The sequence below is a fragment of the Megascapheus bottae genome, chromosome X (assembly GCF_031878675.1).
Source record: "Megascapheus bottae isolate mThoBot1 chromosome X, mThoBot2.hap1, whole genome shotgun sequence".
Lineage (NCBI taxonomy): Eukaryota > Metazoa > Chordata > Mammalia > Rodentia > Geomyidae > Megascapheus > Megascapheus bottae.
In genome coordinates this window covers 20,829,968-20,846,714 of record NC_143547.1, presented here as the reverse complement: position 1 = coordinate 20,846,714, position 16,747 = coordinate 20,829,968, and the positions used below count along the sequence as shown (strand labels likewise).

At 39.0% G+C, this 16,747-nt stretch overlaps 3 protein-coding genes across 4 annotated transcripts in view; all 3 read right to left on the bottom strand.

Moving 5' to 3' along the window:
• Sytl5 (synaptotagmin like 5) overlaps nt 1–15,165 on the bottom strand; it is a 140,563-nt gene extending 125,398 nt beyond the window's left edge. For both annotated transcript variants that reach the window (XM_090326972.1, XM_090326973.1), the window contains exon 1: nt 15,107–15,165. The gene's annotated coding sequence lies outside the window, so the exon portion shown is untranslated. The remainder of the gene's footprint in view (nt 1–15,106) is intronic.
• H2al3 (H2A.L variant histone 3) lies at nt 2,583–3,116 on the bottom strand. The gene has a single exon (XM_090326976.1). It carries the CDS (start codon nt 3,029–3,031, stop codon nt 2,681–2,683), a length of 351 nt encoding a protein of 116 aa, XP_090183102.1. The 5' UTR covers nt 3,032–3,116; the 3' UTR covers nt 2,583–2,680.
• On the bottom strand, nt 4,936–15,185 carry H2ap (H2A.P histone). The gene is made up of 2 exons (XM_090326975.1): nt 15,107–15,185; nt 4,936–5,466 (listed from the first exon to the last, which is right to left on the bottom strand). The coding sequence occupies exon 2, from the start codon at nt 5,406–5,408 to the stop codon at nt 5,055–5,057; it is 354 nt and encodes a 117-aa protein (XP_090183101.1). The 5' UTR covers nt 5,409–5,466; nt 15,107–15,185; the 3' UTR covers nt 4,936–5,054.
• Nucleotides 15,186–16,747: the final 1,562 nt, after the last annotated feature.

Sequence of the window (16,747 nt, the reverse complement as noted above, 5' to 3'; positions counted from 1 at the left end):
AAATAATTGTTTTCACTTTCGGTCACATTATACATGTATGCTATCCCGTAAGATTTTTGTTTGTAAAATGTATATGTTATTTACTTGGGTTAAGTGAACTAAAAGTATTATATATTTTTGCCATCTCTAGATAGTTTTTTTTTGGTATATACTGATATAACTCTGAAAGCCTACACTCAGCTGCAGGACAGCAGTTTTGTCTTCAAATAGGACTGTCTTGGGACTCTGTGAATAAGGACCTGACCTCACGTTCTTCAGAGAATAGGTTCTTGAGCACAGGCTGTTGGTGTCCTTACATAATCACTGCTGAGACTTCACTAGTGAGGTCCAGAACAGCTGAACTGAGAAGCTGTACCCAACCTTAGTCCTTTTTCCCTAAACCGTCTGTCCTGCCCCCAAGTAAAACACAAGTAAAAGCTATTGAGACGCAGTATGTTGCCTAGAAATAAGAGAGACCTTAACACCTTTGCAATGATGAATTTCATTTCCAAGGGAAATGAGCAAACATTTTCTACCTCAAAACTGCTCAACAATTAGGAGGGCCAAGATCTTGTCCATATTCTGCTACCCAATCAGGACAGGCACTTGAATGAGTTGATTTCCAATTGTGGGTCTCTGTGACCTCATCTGTCAAGTGAAAATAATCCTATTGGAGTGGGTACAGTAACTCATGTCTAAAATCTCAGCTACCAAGGAGGTAGATGGTAGGAGAATCTCAGAGGCTAAAGTGGGTAAAAACTTAGGGAGACCCTCCCCCCATCTCAATCAATAGGCCAGGTAGAGTGGTATTTGCCTGCCAGCCCACTTACACAGAGACTATGGACAGAAGAATCATGATGTGTGGCCAGCCTAGACAAAAACATGAGATCTCACTGGAAAAAATAACTGTTGTATACAGGGCTTTGAAAGCCACAAGTACATCATAGAGCATAGGGACAATGTCCCCAGTAATCACTTCAAGATCTTTCACTCTGAAGAGGATTCTGCCAGCAGAGGCTCATTCAAGTTCAAACTAAACTTCACCTCAGACTTCAAATAGAGGCTTTAGGCAGCCTAGCTAAGCTGACTCCTTATAGGAATCACAGTGATTGTTGATGCTACTAGTTCATGGAGAGCAAAGAGGACACCATACCACATAGAACTGTCTGTCGTACACACGCAACCCACCTACTATGGCTCCCATCCCGAGTCCATTTCTCTACAATACTGTTCTGTGAATTACTCAGGAGGCTACAGTAAGTCACAGCTATAAGCTAAAGAAACAACTTTGAGACATCAGAGGTATTTAACCAGCACATGAGGGTCTAAATATGTCTCTCATTAATTCGCTGGCATTACCCATCACAGAGGTAAACTTGTTTTACCGAAGGACATTGGAACAGACAAAACACAAGCTTTGAACATTGGGAAATAGTGATCTTTGTTAAGGTATGTTCGATGGCTCTGCAAGGAATCACAAATTTGTGGACTGGAAAGTGTTGGCAATAGGGTTTCTATAAATACAAGGGTCAGTGGACATATCCCAAGTGGGCATTATATACAGCCACAACTTCTAAAGGGCTGTAAACACAATTCTCACCCCATTCCTGTCATTCTCAGGACACACCTGTGATTGAAGGCCAAGCAGGTTCTTCTGCTTACACAGAGGAAGGAGAGTGGGTGAGTCACTAGGCAGAAAGAAGAAGACATCAGAGGCCACCCACCCTGTCTGGTGTGTACCTCTCCCTCTGCATGACACAGGGACAACACGTGGCACGGGGACGACAGCAATCCTCTGGGCGTCAGTCTGGACTGCAGTATGGAGAAGCGCACCTGAGCATGTGAGAATATGGAAAGAGGCAGATGCCAGGTGCTGTGTGAAGCCATTTAGAAGCACAAGTAGACTTACATTTGAGAGCACATTACATTAGCATATAGGTACTCCTCTTTCCTTGTCTTAAATGAAGAAACAGGGCTGAAGGGAAATAGATGAAATGTCCATGATCACGTGAACAGAAAGCAGTGCATGGGATGTGAAACTAGATCCTCTGATCCTGTGGAAGAAGTTAAGTGGGCAGCTTCCCTCTGTGAAAGGCCAGCAGACAGCAGGAAGCGGCCTCTGAGTACCTCGAATATGAACCTTCACAGGCAAGGGGACAGGATCCTATGTCTAAGTTAACTAGTGTGCAGAATGCTTCCAAGAATCATATGTGCTACTTGTTTTTTGTCTTCATGTGAGTGCCCCCTTAAATTCATGCCCACAGTATGCCACCTCTTCCCCCACACCCACCTCAATCTTCAATTAAGTCTCCCCCACCCCTGTCAGGGTTGTTGACACCTAGTTGGCTGCCCAGGAGGTCTCCAGGCACTTTCCTGACCTCCTGAGGCCTTTCTTCCTTAGTGTCCAGGAGAACACTTTTTCTGTCTTCTTACTCAGCCATCCTCCCACTGGGACCATTGCCCACACAATCCCCCATGAAAACTGTTCCCCTGAAATCTGATTCACACACCCTTGCTGACCACAGCTTCGACCCCTCAGCCCTTTACGGGGTAGCTCCTCTATATGTCTATAGATCCCTCCCACTCAAAACGAGGAACTGACATTGATTTAAACAATTTAATAAGCATCAATGGTGCACTTCCCCCTCTATGGGCATTTCAGGGGTTTCGAAGAGGCTGTTGAAGTCCCAGCGATGCAGCATTATTTCTTGGGTTTAGGCATCTCAACATCTAGACTTTGGATGTTATTATGAAAGAAGAGTCGCAGCTGTTTCTTTCTTTCTATAACCTTCTTCACATGCTCTGGACCAATACGTGCCTTGCCATTGCTTCGAGCTTCTTTGCCAGCCAGGTCTAGGATGTTGGAGACCAGGTACTCTAGGACACCAGCCAAGAATACTGGTGTTGTGGAGCTTAGTCGCTGGGCATATTTACCTTCACGCAGGAACCGGTCAATGCGGCCAACAGGAAACTGGAGCTCTGCTCTTGCAGAGCGGGATACAGGTTGCTTCTTAGACTTGAGGACGCTCGCACTTTGTTTCTTCTTTGCCATGTTGCTTACTAAGTGTTCTGGTTAGTTCAGCTTGATTTTGCTTCTGCCCTAGGCCTCTCGAAATGCCAGACTTTATACCTGAACCCCTACATTTTACCCAAGTACCTACTTTGTGACCATCTACGTTTTGTGATGTCACTGGGGACCACTAAGCCACTGATCAAGCTTCAGTATAGAAATTGCCACGACAGGAAGTAACCCTACTATTGACTTGATCCTCTTTTGTTGAGGAAATTATTTCAAATACACTTTAACATTCTAGCAAAAAATGTGTGTTTCAATTAAAACATTGACTTGTAACTAACATACTACTCTTAGGTAATGTTATTTGAGCAATATCTCTTCTTTGTACTCTTTCACATTTCTTTGCAAATTGTTGCTCTTACAGACATGCTTGTCAAACTGACCATAATTCATATTTTTTCCCATACAGTTTCACCATTATCTCTCAATCTTCGTGATTATTCCTTTCCCGTTAAGTCGAAAGAGTACACAGTTACTACACTCTCTCTCACATTCGCTGCTATCACTTTCTGACCTAAGATTTGCCCTACTCCAAACAGATTCTTCTCTATCATGAAGAAGGCCTTGCTTACCACAGTCATGGCTGTTAGGTCCTGTGCAGTTAACCAGTATCATGCTGGGAAGTTCATGTGCCTAGGAGGCCTTCAGCCAACTTTGTGGACTCACTCTCACTCCCTTTCTCAAAGCCCATGAAGCTATAACAGGAACAGAAACAAATTTGTTTGTAATTGTAGTTGGAGCTTAATCATGAACAGAGACAGTCTTAGTTACAAAGTTTTATATATGGCTCATGCCTATATATTGTAAGCTTATTCAGGAGGCTCAGGTCTGAGGAGCTCAGTCTGAAGCCAGCCTGGGCAGACAGTTCTCAAAGCATCTTATCTCCACTTAACCACCAAAAAAGCCAGAGGTGGAGTTGTGGCTCAAGTGATAGAGCACTAGCCTTGTGTGAAAAAGGTAAGGGACAAATGGCCCCTGGTGGATCATACCTGTAATACTAGCTACTCAGGAGGCTGAGAGCTAAGGGTTAAAGTTTGAAGTCAGACCGGACAGCAAAGTCTGTGAGATTCTTGAATTAATCACCAAAAAAGCCAGAAGTGGCACTGAAGCTCAAGTAGTAGAGCACTAGCATTGAGCCCAGCTGGCTTTGAACTTTCAAAATCTGGACTGGATTTTAACAGTTGTCCCCAACTCTCAGTCTCCTGAGTAACTGGGGTTACAGGTGTGAGCCACTAATGCTTGGCTTAGGAATATACTCCTAAGATAACAATGTGTAGTCCTCATTTATCTTAGAAAAATTGACCTTTTTTTCCCTTTTCTCCAAAACCCTGTTCATGTTTATAAACTGACATTAAATTCAGGGGGCCAAATTTCTGGTATTGAGGTCACTTTTTATGCTCTATACCCGAGCCACCTCCCAAGGTCTTCCTTTCTCAGAGCCTGTAAGAACACTTTTTCCGTCCTCTTCCCCAGCCAATACCTAAGGCCTTCCTTCCCAGAGGTGATGCATTTTCTGTCATCTTCCCTAGCCAGTTCGCATGGTATCCTTTTCCCAGAGCCCATCCAGAGGTGCCACATTTTCTTCTTCCCCAGCCACTTCCTAAGAACCTCCTTCCCAGAGGTGACACATTTTCTTCCCCAGCCACTTCCCAAGGTATTCCTTTCCCAGAACCCATGAGGACATCTTTTCTGTCCTCTTTTTCCAGCCACTTCCTCCCACTAGGGCTTCTGCCCTAGCCCTCCCCAATGGAAATGTCATCAGTAGAATCACCAATTCCAAAGCACCATGCTAACCAAGGCTTCTTCCCCTTCAACCCTCCCAGTTACCTCAATGACACTTCCAACTCAGAACGTGAACGTAAGAGTCAAAATGACTGTCATTCTTTTAAGCAGTTTTAATATCATTTGTTGATGACAAGCACAGGGCCTCATCTGCTATAAGACACATGTCTTTAGCCGAGTCCATGAGGCTTCCCACCAGGTTCTGTAACCCAGACTTTCAGCCACTTCTTCTGGGTCCAGGCATGTTGTCAAACAGAGAAAACGATGTATCTTTGAAGACATCAGGGCGTTCATTGTTGTCACCATCTCCCCCACCATTCTGTACACTCATAGCCATCCTGATGCTATTGCTGGCCTCAGAGCCTACCAGTTCTAGGATGTAGTCGGTAACATAGTCAAGCATAGCGAGAAGGAAATCGGAGGTGGTGGAACCAATGCATGGCATGTATTGCTCCTCCTGCAGAATGTCGTAGATGTAGTTCACAGGTAACTGGATATCAGATCTTGAAGATGAATCTTGAAGGTGATTGCTATCTTTAGGAGTACTCTCTTGGCTCTTGTTCTCCGACATGATGGCTTCTGGGTTTTCTGTGGTCTACTTTGCCTGATTTCCCCGCTGGACTGGTTACCTGTAGTTGGCAGCACCCAGAGCTGATCAGCTGCTTTTGTGACATCCTACACATTATGTTGTCACTGGTATCTATGGGGCTGTAGTTAGGCATCAGTCTAACAATGTCTGCCGTGACAACCTGGTAGCAGGATCCTGATTTTGAGAAAACTTTATACTTGAATTAACATTGTAAAACTAAATGTTCCAATTGAAAACTGCCATGATTTTTAATATCTACAGGTTATATAGACTTGTGCTCTCTTTTGAACGCCATCACATCATTTTGTTACTTGCAGGTCATCAATTGGGAACAATTGGGTTTGATTATTCCCCTACTGGTATTGAAACCAATATTACCTTCATTTTACTCATTTAAATATACCTGATTTATATTTGTGTGTGTGTGTGTGTGTACCAGGGCTTAAGCTCAGGATGTGGGCTCTGTTCCTTATCTTTCTCTGCTCAAAGATGATTCTCTAACACTTGAATCTTGGCTGCAGTTATGGTGTCTTCTGGTTAACTGGAGAAAAAAAGACTTTTGCATTTGTCTCTTTAGGATGGCTTTGAACTGCAGTCCTTAGATGTAAGTCTCCTCAGTAACAAGGATTATAATCATGATCCAGCAGCCTAATACAACTGATTCATAATCTTGGACCTACTCTGGATCTTTTTAAAAAAGACACATCTTTCTCACTTAATATATGTTCATTCAATATTTGAATGAGTGCTAGGATTTTATGCTGTTTGTCTGTAATCCTAGCTATTCAGGTAGCTGAAAATAGAAGAAACACAGTTTGAGGCTAGCTGAAGCAGAAAATAGTCTATGAGAACCTATCTCAAAAATAACTAGCAAAAGCTAGGTGCGAGTGGCTCAAGCCTGTAATCCTAGCTACTCAGGAGGCTGAGATTGAGGATCATAGTTTGAAGCAGGCAGGAAAATCTATAAGATTTTATCTCCAATTTACCATCAAAAAACTGGAAGTGGAGTTCTGGTAGAGTGCTATTGTTGAGCAAACAGTGCTCAGGGCCCTGAGTTCAAGCCCCAGATCTGGCACACACAAAACCCCCCAAAGTAATAGCCTATTTGTTCTCACTGTGTGAATGTTTAGAGTCCTGTTTAATTTATCATGTACAAATGTAAATTTTGGTTTTTTTAACTATTCATTGAACTTACTTTTAGGCACAGTCTCACTGATACAAATGAGGGAAACCATGGATCCTATATTTCTATGGGTCTAACTTACTTTGCTTAATCTAACTGTTTTGAAAATATTCTTAGGAGAGAATTACCAGAGCTCAATAGCTATGCATATATGACCATATAACATGATGCTTATTGAAATGAACTCTGAGAGATGGAAAGAAGATGTCTTTTTATTTTGCTTTATGTAGATTTATTTTTCCCCTCTTCTGTCACTATTTTCAACTTCTGTACCTTTTGTTTTGTATGTAAGTTTATCTGATTTGAAGAGGGGAAGGGGAAAGCACAGAAATGGTGGGACAAAAGGAGAACTAGTTTAGCAGTGACACTAGACACTAGGCTGATAATGAATTATACAATGTGTAGTGGAGGGCAGGGTTTGGGAGGGAAAAAACTGAGAGAAAATGAGGGAACAGGTGACAATTTTCAAAAGGAAATGTACTCAGTAACTGACTTGTATAATTATAACTCCTCTGTATATCATCTTTACAATAATTTTTTTAAAAAAGGTCTAGAAGTGTGGCTCAAGTGGTAGAGTACCCACCAGCCTAGTAAATATGAGGCTCTAAGTTTCAATCTCAGTACTAACCAAAAAAAGAAAATTGTTAACTTTTAGAATCAAAACAAAGATACTCAATATATTATCAAACTCACATAAATATTGTTACTAGCAAAGCACACTCTTTGCTCAGTTTTAGTCCAGATACATTTTCTTGGTTCTCCTAGGTTATGCCAAAGTAGCAAAAATGTATCATTTAGCTTTTATTCATTTTACTTTTCTTCTCTGCTACTTTTGTGTTTCCGTTATTTTGTCTTATAGTTTGGCTCATTCACAGAAAATAACTTTCTTATTCCAAAAGAAAAAAAAATAGAAGAAATCTCTAATCCAAGCATTTTCATGGAAGTGGACCTGTGGCTCAAGTGGTAGAGCATTTCTCTTGAGCACATAAGCTCAAGGTCCGAGTCTAAGCCCCAGGACTAGCACAAAAGATATTCTCCCAAGCAATTTCAAAATCCAACTATGCAACACTCCATCAAGTGAGACTCCTCTCTTATACAGCTGATCTTACGATTTCACCTGGAGCCATAGTTCTACCCTTGATGCTTTAAGATTCACCCTGAGTCATCTGCCCTTTATTTTAAATAGTCTTATCAGTCTTTCGCCCTGTCAAATTTTGGAAGTTTTAGAGCTGTATTTTTCATTCTTGGTCATTTTCAGTCTGAACAGGCATTATTGATGCTGATACAATAACCTCAAAAACTTAGAAGTCTTTCACATAAGATAGGAGTCTATGCTATTAGACAAGAGGATAAGGCACAGATTCCCAACTGAAGATCCCATTTGTATTTCTTGCTTCTGCTGAGAAACGCACAATAGATCTTTTCCAAGTGGCTACTTTATATTATTTTGATATTTTGATTCAAAATAGTCATTATCAAGCAACTCAATATCACTGAAAAACTGGATAGACTAATATAAAACATACTGCCCAGAGACCAATAATGACTTTAGACTGTCAAATTCTTTAGCTCTGCTTTGTTAAAAAAGGTGTCACACACAAAAATACAGGCTCCAACATTTGAAGGTAAAAATATACTTTTAAGTAGAATAAGCATGGATTTATAAGCAGTACACTGGTAGTGTCTTGCACACCAAGAAATGTTTTTATACCCTCTTTACAAAGATTTTTCCATTTCTTCGTACCTACTACTATACTTTATTAAACCCATATTTATGTTAACTAAAACACATTATTTCATCCTTAGTGGCTATCCAGTTTTGTAGGAAAGCTATGTTTTAAACTGATATCTAAATAAACATGTACTTGCAAGTTGTTGTGTGTGATCTAAAGCAAAGTTTTTCAACCTCATTATCATGGACACTTTAGAATAAATAATTCTTTATTGTAAGATAGGTGGTTGCACCTCACTCCAGTTAGAATGGCCAGGATCAAGAAATCTAATAACAACAGATGCTGGTGGGGATGTGGCCAGGAGGGATCACTACTACACTGTTGGTGGGAGTGCAAACTCATTCAACCACTATGGAAAGCAGTGTGGCAGTTCCTCAAAAGACTAAACATAGAACTCCCCTATGACCCAGCAATTCCACTACTTGGCATTTACCCAATTGTCCAGAAACAAGGACATACTAAATCCACTAGCACAATGATGTTCATTGCAGCACTATTTACCATAGCAAAGATATGGAACCAACCCAGATGTCCCTCAGTTGATGAGTGGATCAACAAGATGTGGTATTTATACACAATGGAATTCTATGCAGCTGTTAGAAAGAACGACATCGCCCCATTTGTTAGGAAATGAAAAGACTTAGAAAAAAATCATATTAAGTGAAGTAAGCAGACTCAAAGGAACATAGGCCCAAGAGTCTCCCTCATTTGTCAAATTCAGGAGAAACCTTGGGCTCTCCTAGCAGAGATTTACAATAGAACAAAATCTAGAGACATAAGGCCAAATAGTATGACACTAAATGTAAGGATCTCCAGGATAAAGAAACAAAAGCCATATAATGAATGATTGTTGTCCTTAATGTACTATGTTATCTCTTATCTCTTTTGCTCTCCCTTGGTTATACCATATTGTTACAATATTTCACCTTGTTGTCTGATATATTTTATGTGTGCTTAATTGGTTATTTGAAATTGGATAGGGAAAGGGGAAATCAAAAAGAACAGGGGTAGGAGGGAGGGAAATGGGGACCATGTCATGAGAAAGGGTATCAATGTTTGTGAAGTAATGCACCTTCTATCTGGTGAATATAATGTAACCCTTCTATTAATTACAATAAAAAATAAATTAAAATTTAAAAAAAGATAGGTGGTTGCTTCTTCTATAATAGGATAATTGTATTCTTGGCCAAATACTTTTTGGCATCATCCAGTTCATATGAACTACTTATTTACACGTTAAAAACTAACCTATTAAGATAAAGAGGTATAACCTACATGAAATAATCAAGCAATATCCTCTAAGAAAATGACATTAAACCAGAGAACTGAGCAAAGAATTAGGAAAAAGCCAGGGAAATAAATAGTAAGAGAACATTACCAAAAGATAACATGAAGAAGCCAGGCAACAGTGGCTCATTCCTGTATTCCTAGCTGATCGGGAGGCTGAAAACTAGGTATCACAGTTCAAAGCCATCCCAGGCACGAAATTCCATGAGATTCTCACCTCCAATTAACTACCAGAAACCTGGAAGTGGAGCTGTGGCTCCAAGTGGCAGAGCACTAGCTTTGAGCTGAAGAGCTCAGGGACAGAGCCCAGGCCTAGACTTCAACTCATATTATCGACAAAAAAAAAAGAGCATGAGAAAATCCCTAAACTGGCAAGGTACTTAAGTGAAAGTATGGCAACAAAGGACTGTGACTTTTGGATGATCTTATATCTACCACAAGTAATGGAGAATATTTTGTTTACTAGGTTTACTAACTTATGAAAAAGCTCTAACGATATAGGTACAGAATGAATGGCTGCAATATTGTATAGTAGACTGAAGAGGGGGCCACAATTATCCCAACTCTTATAATTGCTCCATATTCAGACTTTAGAAAAGTTAATTTTAAACTTCTCCCCAAAAGATACAGTGCCTGTATGCTTTGCTCTTAAATTTTAGCCTCACTAGTTACTTGGAGAAATAAAATGAAAAAGAAAGATGCTGCAATAAACAAGACTGGTCCCCATGAGATTTTGTGGTTTTATATTCTATCATGTAAATAATCACTTTCCAGAAAAAAGAACCAAGTGTCTACGGGTATGTGTGTGTGTATCCTTTATAGCTCCCCTGACTGAATTATATGTCATATATGTATATATTTGCATATGCATATATGTGACACTATATATGTGTAATTATACACACATGAATAATACATGCACACATATATGTGCAGAGGAGACTGAGAAGTTTCATGACATGTCATTATATATCAGTTGCATAGAGATTTCAAGATGATGGCAGTATATCTGAGTTCAAGTCTAAAAACCTCAGAACCAGGAAAATTGATGGCATAAACTCTCAGTCTGAGGCCAGAGATCTGAGTCTAAGGATTACTATTACAAGTTCTGGAGACCCAAGATTGGAAATCTTAGTGTTCTAGTGTCTTAGGGCAGCAATAAGAGGGCATTCTGGCTCCAGAAGACAGAGAAAACCCTTTTTTCTTTTTTTTTTTTTTGCCAGTCCTGGGCTTGAGCTCAGGGTCTGAGCACTGTCCTTGGACTTTCTCAAGGCTAGAGCTCTACCCCTTGAGCCTCAGCACCACTTCCGGCTTTTTTCTATGTATGTGGTACCAAGGAATCGAACCCAGGTCTTCATGCATGCTAGGCAAGCACTTTAACCACTAGGCCAAACTCCCGGCCAGAAAACCCTTTTTTCTCTGCTTTCCTCTTTCTAAGTCCCTAGCTGACTAGAATGATGCCTAGCCACATTGAGGGAAAACCTTTTGCATTCAGAAAATATTTATACCTCAATCTCCTAAAGAAATAGCCTCACAGAACCAGAAATTAGGCTTTGCTAGTTCTCTAGGCGTTTATTTTTTTAAATTAAATCAACAGTTCAAACTAGCCATCAAAAGAGATCCATAGAACTGCACCATATTAACCCAGCTGTTCTTTTTAAGGTGTTAGATAGGTGAGCCCAGGTCACCAGTGTTATACAAAGAATCCCTACTAGAACAAAATGATAATCAATAATCCATACATAATCAAATCCATAATCAAAATGAGTCTGGTCCACATTGCCAACCCACAATAATAATATATGTGTTAGCTAAAAATATGATATACAAATGGTTAATGTTTTTTTGTTTTTATCAGGACTTTTTAAAATATAACTCATATTGCTTATAATTCATCTATTTTAACTGTATAATTAGATGAGTTCAACATATTCAGATATATGTAACGATCCCAGGTTGCTCTGAGAATGAAACATTGCAACAAAGGATGAACTAATTCAGCAGTGATTCTCATTAGACACTTCATTGAAAATGAATTATACAACTTGTATATACAACTATATAACTTGTCAGGAGGGGGAAAATTGGGAGAAAATGGAAGAAGTGACACTGTTCAAAAAGAAATGTACTCACAGAGCAGTAGGGATAAGCAAAATGAGAATAAACAAGGGGGTAGTTCTGATTAAAATATCGTATATGCATGTGAATGATTGTGGTGAAACTGCTTTGAATAATTAGCATTCAAATTAATTTTTTTAAAGTATAGGAATGAATACAGGTCTCACCTGTGATTGGGTACTAGTGAGATGGGGAAGATCAAACATGAGGATGAAGGAGGATGAATATGGTCAGAATACTTTATGTACATGAGTGAAAGTCAAACAGCAAAGCTGAATGAGATGGGCTTGGAAAAAAGCAGAGGAGATGAGGGAGGGATTCAGTGGGGAATTTGATCGAGGTCCATTTTATACATCTATCGACATGTCATGATGAAAACTCATTTTACAACTAATTGATCCTAATTAAAGAATGTAAATAAATTAATATCACTTGCTTGTAAAAACAAAGAAATGTACTCAGTACCTGACTTCTGTTACTGTAACCCTCTGTATATCACCTTTGCAATAAAAAATTTAAAAATTGTTCTCATGTGCCATCACCCTTTTACTACCTCCTATCCATGGTAATTAGTGTGCTAGTGTCTTTACTTGTCTATTCTAGATATTTGAAATGAATAGAACCATATAAATGCACTCTATTGACTGGCTTTCACTCTGTGGAAACAAGACTGGATACGTTGCTCAAGTAGCAGAGCCCCAACTGAACAAACAAATCAAGCAAACACTAGGCTCAGAGTTCAGAAAGCAGAGAAATAGAGACACAGAGACAGACGGGCAGACAAAGAGAAGGAGGGAGGGATGGAAGGAAGGAGAGGGGGCTATTATTACTCCATTTGGAAAAGAGCATTTCATGAAAACTGAGCTTGTAGAGGAAGATAACCCTTTAGACCTTTGGCCTGTAAGCGACACAAAATGTAGCTATTGTCACATCTACAATTCTCATTACTGTGCTTCTAAACTCAGAAAATATTGACTACTGGGATGATTTACCCTATAGCACATGCAAAATGTCAAAATCACTGAACAGAAAATTAATCACATCTAACCACTAATAAAAATTTCCAATGAAGACTGCTAAATAATGTGACAGAACTATGTATAAGATTTATTCCATCTTTTCTTGACCTATGAAGGCAGCCATCCCTGGGGCCTCTTAGCTTGGCAGTTAATTTCTTCAAATTCAATTTATTTTAAAAATAATATTTGCAGCTAACTTTCTATGCCTTAGGGAATTCTAATTTTTGATTTATAAAGACTTTGCTTTTGTGATAAGTGATAATATGTCAAGGAAGAAGAATTTTTCAAAGATGAAGGGAAAACAGCTATTTAAGGACATCATACCCACTAACCTCTATGGCCTGGATCATCAGGCAAGCCAAGAAACCCATTTCTCAGAAAAAGCATTTTTAATTGGTGAAGGCCAGTTCACATTTCTAAAACAAGGGTCTGTGTAAAGTCACTTTGAAAATATCTAATCTGCTGTCTCCTAAAAGAAAGATTTATATTTTACTATAAAAAATGCACTGTATAACTTGTATACAGAAACTATCAAGTTAAAACAGTATGTTATAAAATAAGACACAATGGGCCTAGAGTGTGACCTAATGGTAAAGTGCTTGGCTACCATACATGGAGCCCTCGGTTCAATTCCTTGCCATCATAAACACAGAAAAAAACTAGAAGTGATAGAGTACTAGCCTTGAGAAAAGCCTGAGGCCAGTGCTCATGCCCTGAGTTCAAGTTCACACCTATAAACCTAGCTACTCAGGAGGTTGAGTAGCTTTCCTGGAAGGCCAAGTAGGAAAGACCATGGGATTTTTATCTCCAATTAAGCACTAAAAATCTAAAAATGGTGGTGTAGCTTAAGTGCTAGACCACTTGCCTTGAGTGAAAAAAAATTAAAGGAGATCATTCAAACTCTGAGTTCCAGCCCCAGTGCTGAGAGAAAAGAAAACTTTCATTATCTCAATTTTAAAACTAGGTACCATTTCCTAGGTACCATTTCTTCTTACCTGTACCTCCACCTTCTCTTCCTGTATGGCCAAAAATGTTCTCATAGTCTGGAAGATCTATGGCAACATTATTTTCTCTTTGAAGCTTTTTCTTGGAATTCTAGGAAATTATTTCTTATATTTTATTATATTATTCAAATGTGTTATTAGTTATCATTACTGTGTAGCTGGACTGTGTGTGATTTATATTTTCCTCTTTCCTTTTGTCTATTGTTTACATGGAACACAGGATATTTTTAATAGGAAAAATATACAATTTACTTAGAAAACCAAAGGTCAATCATGCTCATTTGTGTTTAACATAAGTATTGTAATTGTTGGCATCACAGTTGTGGCCATTTCTACTCAAGCTGATGTTCAAAAAGAATTTAGAAGCACAATGGTTCATCTCTAAAAGAATGAGGTGGCTGTAGGCCATTTCAAACATAAGTTCAAGACAAAAATGACAATCTCTCCCTCACCAACTTCCCCTCCTCCCACATATCCTATCATACTTGTCATTGCTTCTCCAGTGTCCCAAACTGAATGTCAGTTACTATGGGATAACTTTTCACTCACGATCATGCTCATGTTCATTTGGAGTCTAAATTCCAATTCTTCCTCAGAGATATACCCCAACCCATCCTCATTTTCAGTGGTATAGCTCAGGGCCTAATTTTGTTTCCTTATTATTTACCAAAGCCTTATTTTATTAAAATAAAGTGATGGTCAGGTGTTGATGGCCCACAACTCTAGACCTAGCTACTTAGGAGGCTGAGATTTTATGATTATGATTAGAAGCCAGCTCAGGCAGGAACATTCATAAGACTCATCTCCAATTAAAAGCCAAATAGCTGGAAGTGTATGTGTGGCTCAAGTGGAAGAATTCAAGCCTTGATTGAAAAAGCTAAGAGAAAGCTCTCTGAACCTGAATTCAAATCCCAGTACCAAAAAATAGTGAAATTATTGTTAACAATGAAAGGATATTGATAAAAGATTATAAATTTATTGAGATAGAGCAGAAACCTGAATTTTTCTGTCTCTAAGGTTAGATGCAATATTTGTCTGATTGCTTCCAGCTTATTTAAGCTAATAGTAGGTAATTGCTTAATTCGGTCTTTGGTCATAGACACCATTCTATGGTAATAAGTATGATCTATATTGTGCACTCTAGTTCTAAGCTATGCCAAATATGTGGGGTTCAGCTTTCGAGAATGGAAAGTGGTAAGTGTAAGTTAAATCAACTGTTCTTAGCAGATATGGTGGTGCCTGCCTTGAATTCTAACACAATCTGAAGATTAGGAAGGCACAAGCAGGAAACTCATGAATTGTAGGCTAGCCTGAGCTAACAACATAGTTCTCTTACCAGACTTTCACAACTTCTTTCTTCACAAAGTGCTTCTCAGGTCGTTGTGATTTTTGAAATATGTTTCAGAATCCTGAAAAAGGTTATTTTGTTAGTTTATATTTCATTGTTCATATAGGAAAGTGATAGAGGGAGTTTGGAGTACCCTATAAAATTGTGGTGGCTTTTTTATTTTCTTTCTTTTATTTTTTGCCAGTCCTGGGATTGAACCCAGGGCCTGGGCACTGTCCTTGGACACTTTTTGCTCAAGTCTAGTGCTCTGCCACTTGAGCCACAGCAACACTTCTGGCTTTTTCTGTGTATGTGGTTTTGGGGAATCGAACCCAGGGCTTTGTGCATGCTAGGTGAGCATGCTACCTCTAGGCCATGCTCCCAGCCCTTGTTTCTTTCTTGTTAGTAAAAGTGACAGCATGTACATGCATATGTGTGATACCTCAGGTTTTTTTGTTGGTCATGGGGCTGGGCCTGGACGCTGTCCCTGAGCTCTTCAGCTCAAGACTACCGCCCTACCCTTTGAGCCACTTCCGATTTTCTGCTGATAAATTGGAGATAAGTGTCTCATGGACTTTATAGAGCCTGGGCTGGCTTTGAACCACGATCCTCTGATCTTAACCTCCTGAGTAGCTAGGATTACAGACGTGAGCCACTATGCCCAGCGTAATATCTCTTTTCTGATTTTATTTTAATGGTTTTATCTTTAAGTAATACAAAGGGTTTCAATTCAATATATCAGTTTATGAATAGTAAGCATCATGCTCAGTATCACTCCCTTCCATCATTCTCCTCCGTGTCTCTCAACTCCATTTCTGATTTTCACTTGCTCTTTCTTATGCTTCTTAAAAACAATGTTTGCTGACTGGACAATACATTTTAGTAGGTTTTACATTTTAGTCATTTCCTGAGTGGCAGGAAGGATCAATTTTGCCTGATTTTAACAAGATTATTACAGATTTTTGCAAGAAATGTCAAAACCAGGTGTCTAAATATCCATAAACTTAGTAAAACATGTATAAAATAATAGGATAGGATCACATAATTTAAACTTTATATATATATTATTGTAATTAATAAGAGGGTTACATGATATTTGCCAGATAGAAGGTGCATTAATTCACATACATTGATAACCTTTCACATGTCTTGGTCCCCATTACCCTGCCCCCTACCCCCCATCTTGGTTTTCCCCCCTTCCCTATCCAATTTCAAATAACCAAATACAAATATATCCAATATATCAGATAACAAAGTGAGATATCATGGAACCCTTTTACTAATTACAATAAAAAAAAGAAAAAAAAGAAAGAAATGGTAGATCATTTGCCTAGCAAACACAAAGACCTGGGTTTAATCATCAGCACCTCAAAAATGAAACTAGATCATACCCAAATCCACATAACCCTAAGAACTGCAGGACTTTGAAGAATGATGAACCTTAGAGACCCACTGAAAAATGCAACTTTTTGTTTTAATACAACAGCAATTCTTTCAAATTCATGATTGCTAATTAGACATTGGTCTTAAAATCAATGTTACATGCTAAAGTCATTCTGCCCATTATACAAGTTATACAATAGTAAGGCTGGCTATCTCCCTCTCCCTTCCCTGTCTCGCTGTCACAAACACAGACGCTATAATAAAACC

Coding starts and splice junctions, on each gene's coding strand:
- H2al3 (XM_090326976.1), bottom strand. CDS start 3,031: ATGGCAAAGAAGAAACAAAGTGCGAGCGTCCTCAAGTCTAAGAAGCAA.
- H2ap (XM_090326975.1), bottom strand. CDS start 5,408: ATGTCGGAGAACAAGAGCCAAGAGAGTACTCCTAAAGATAGCAATCAC.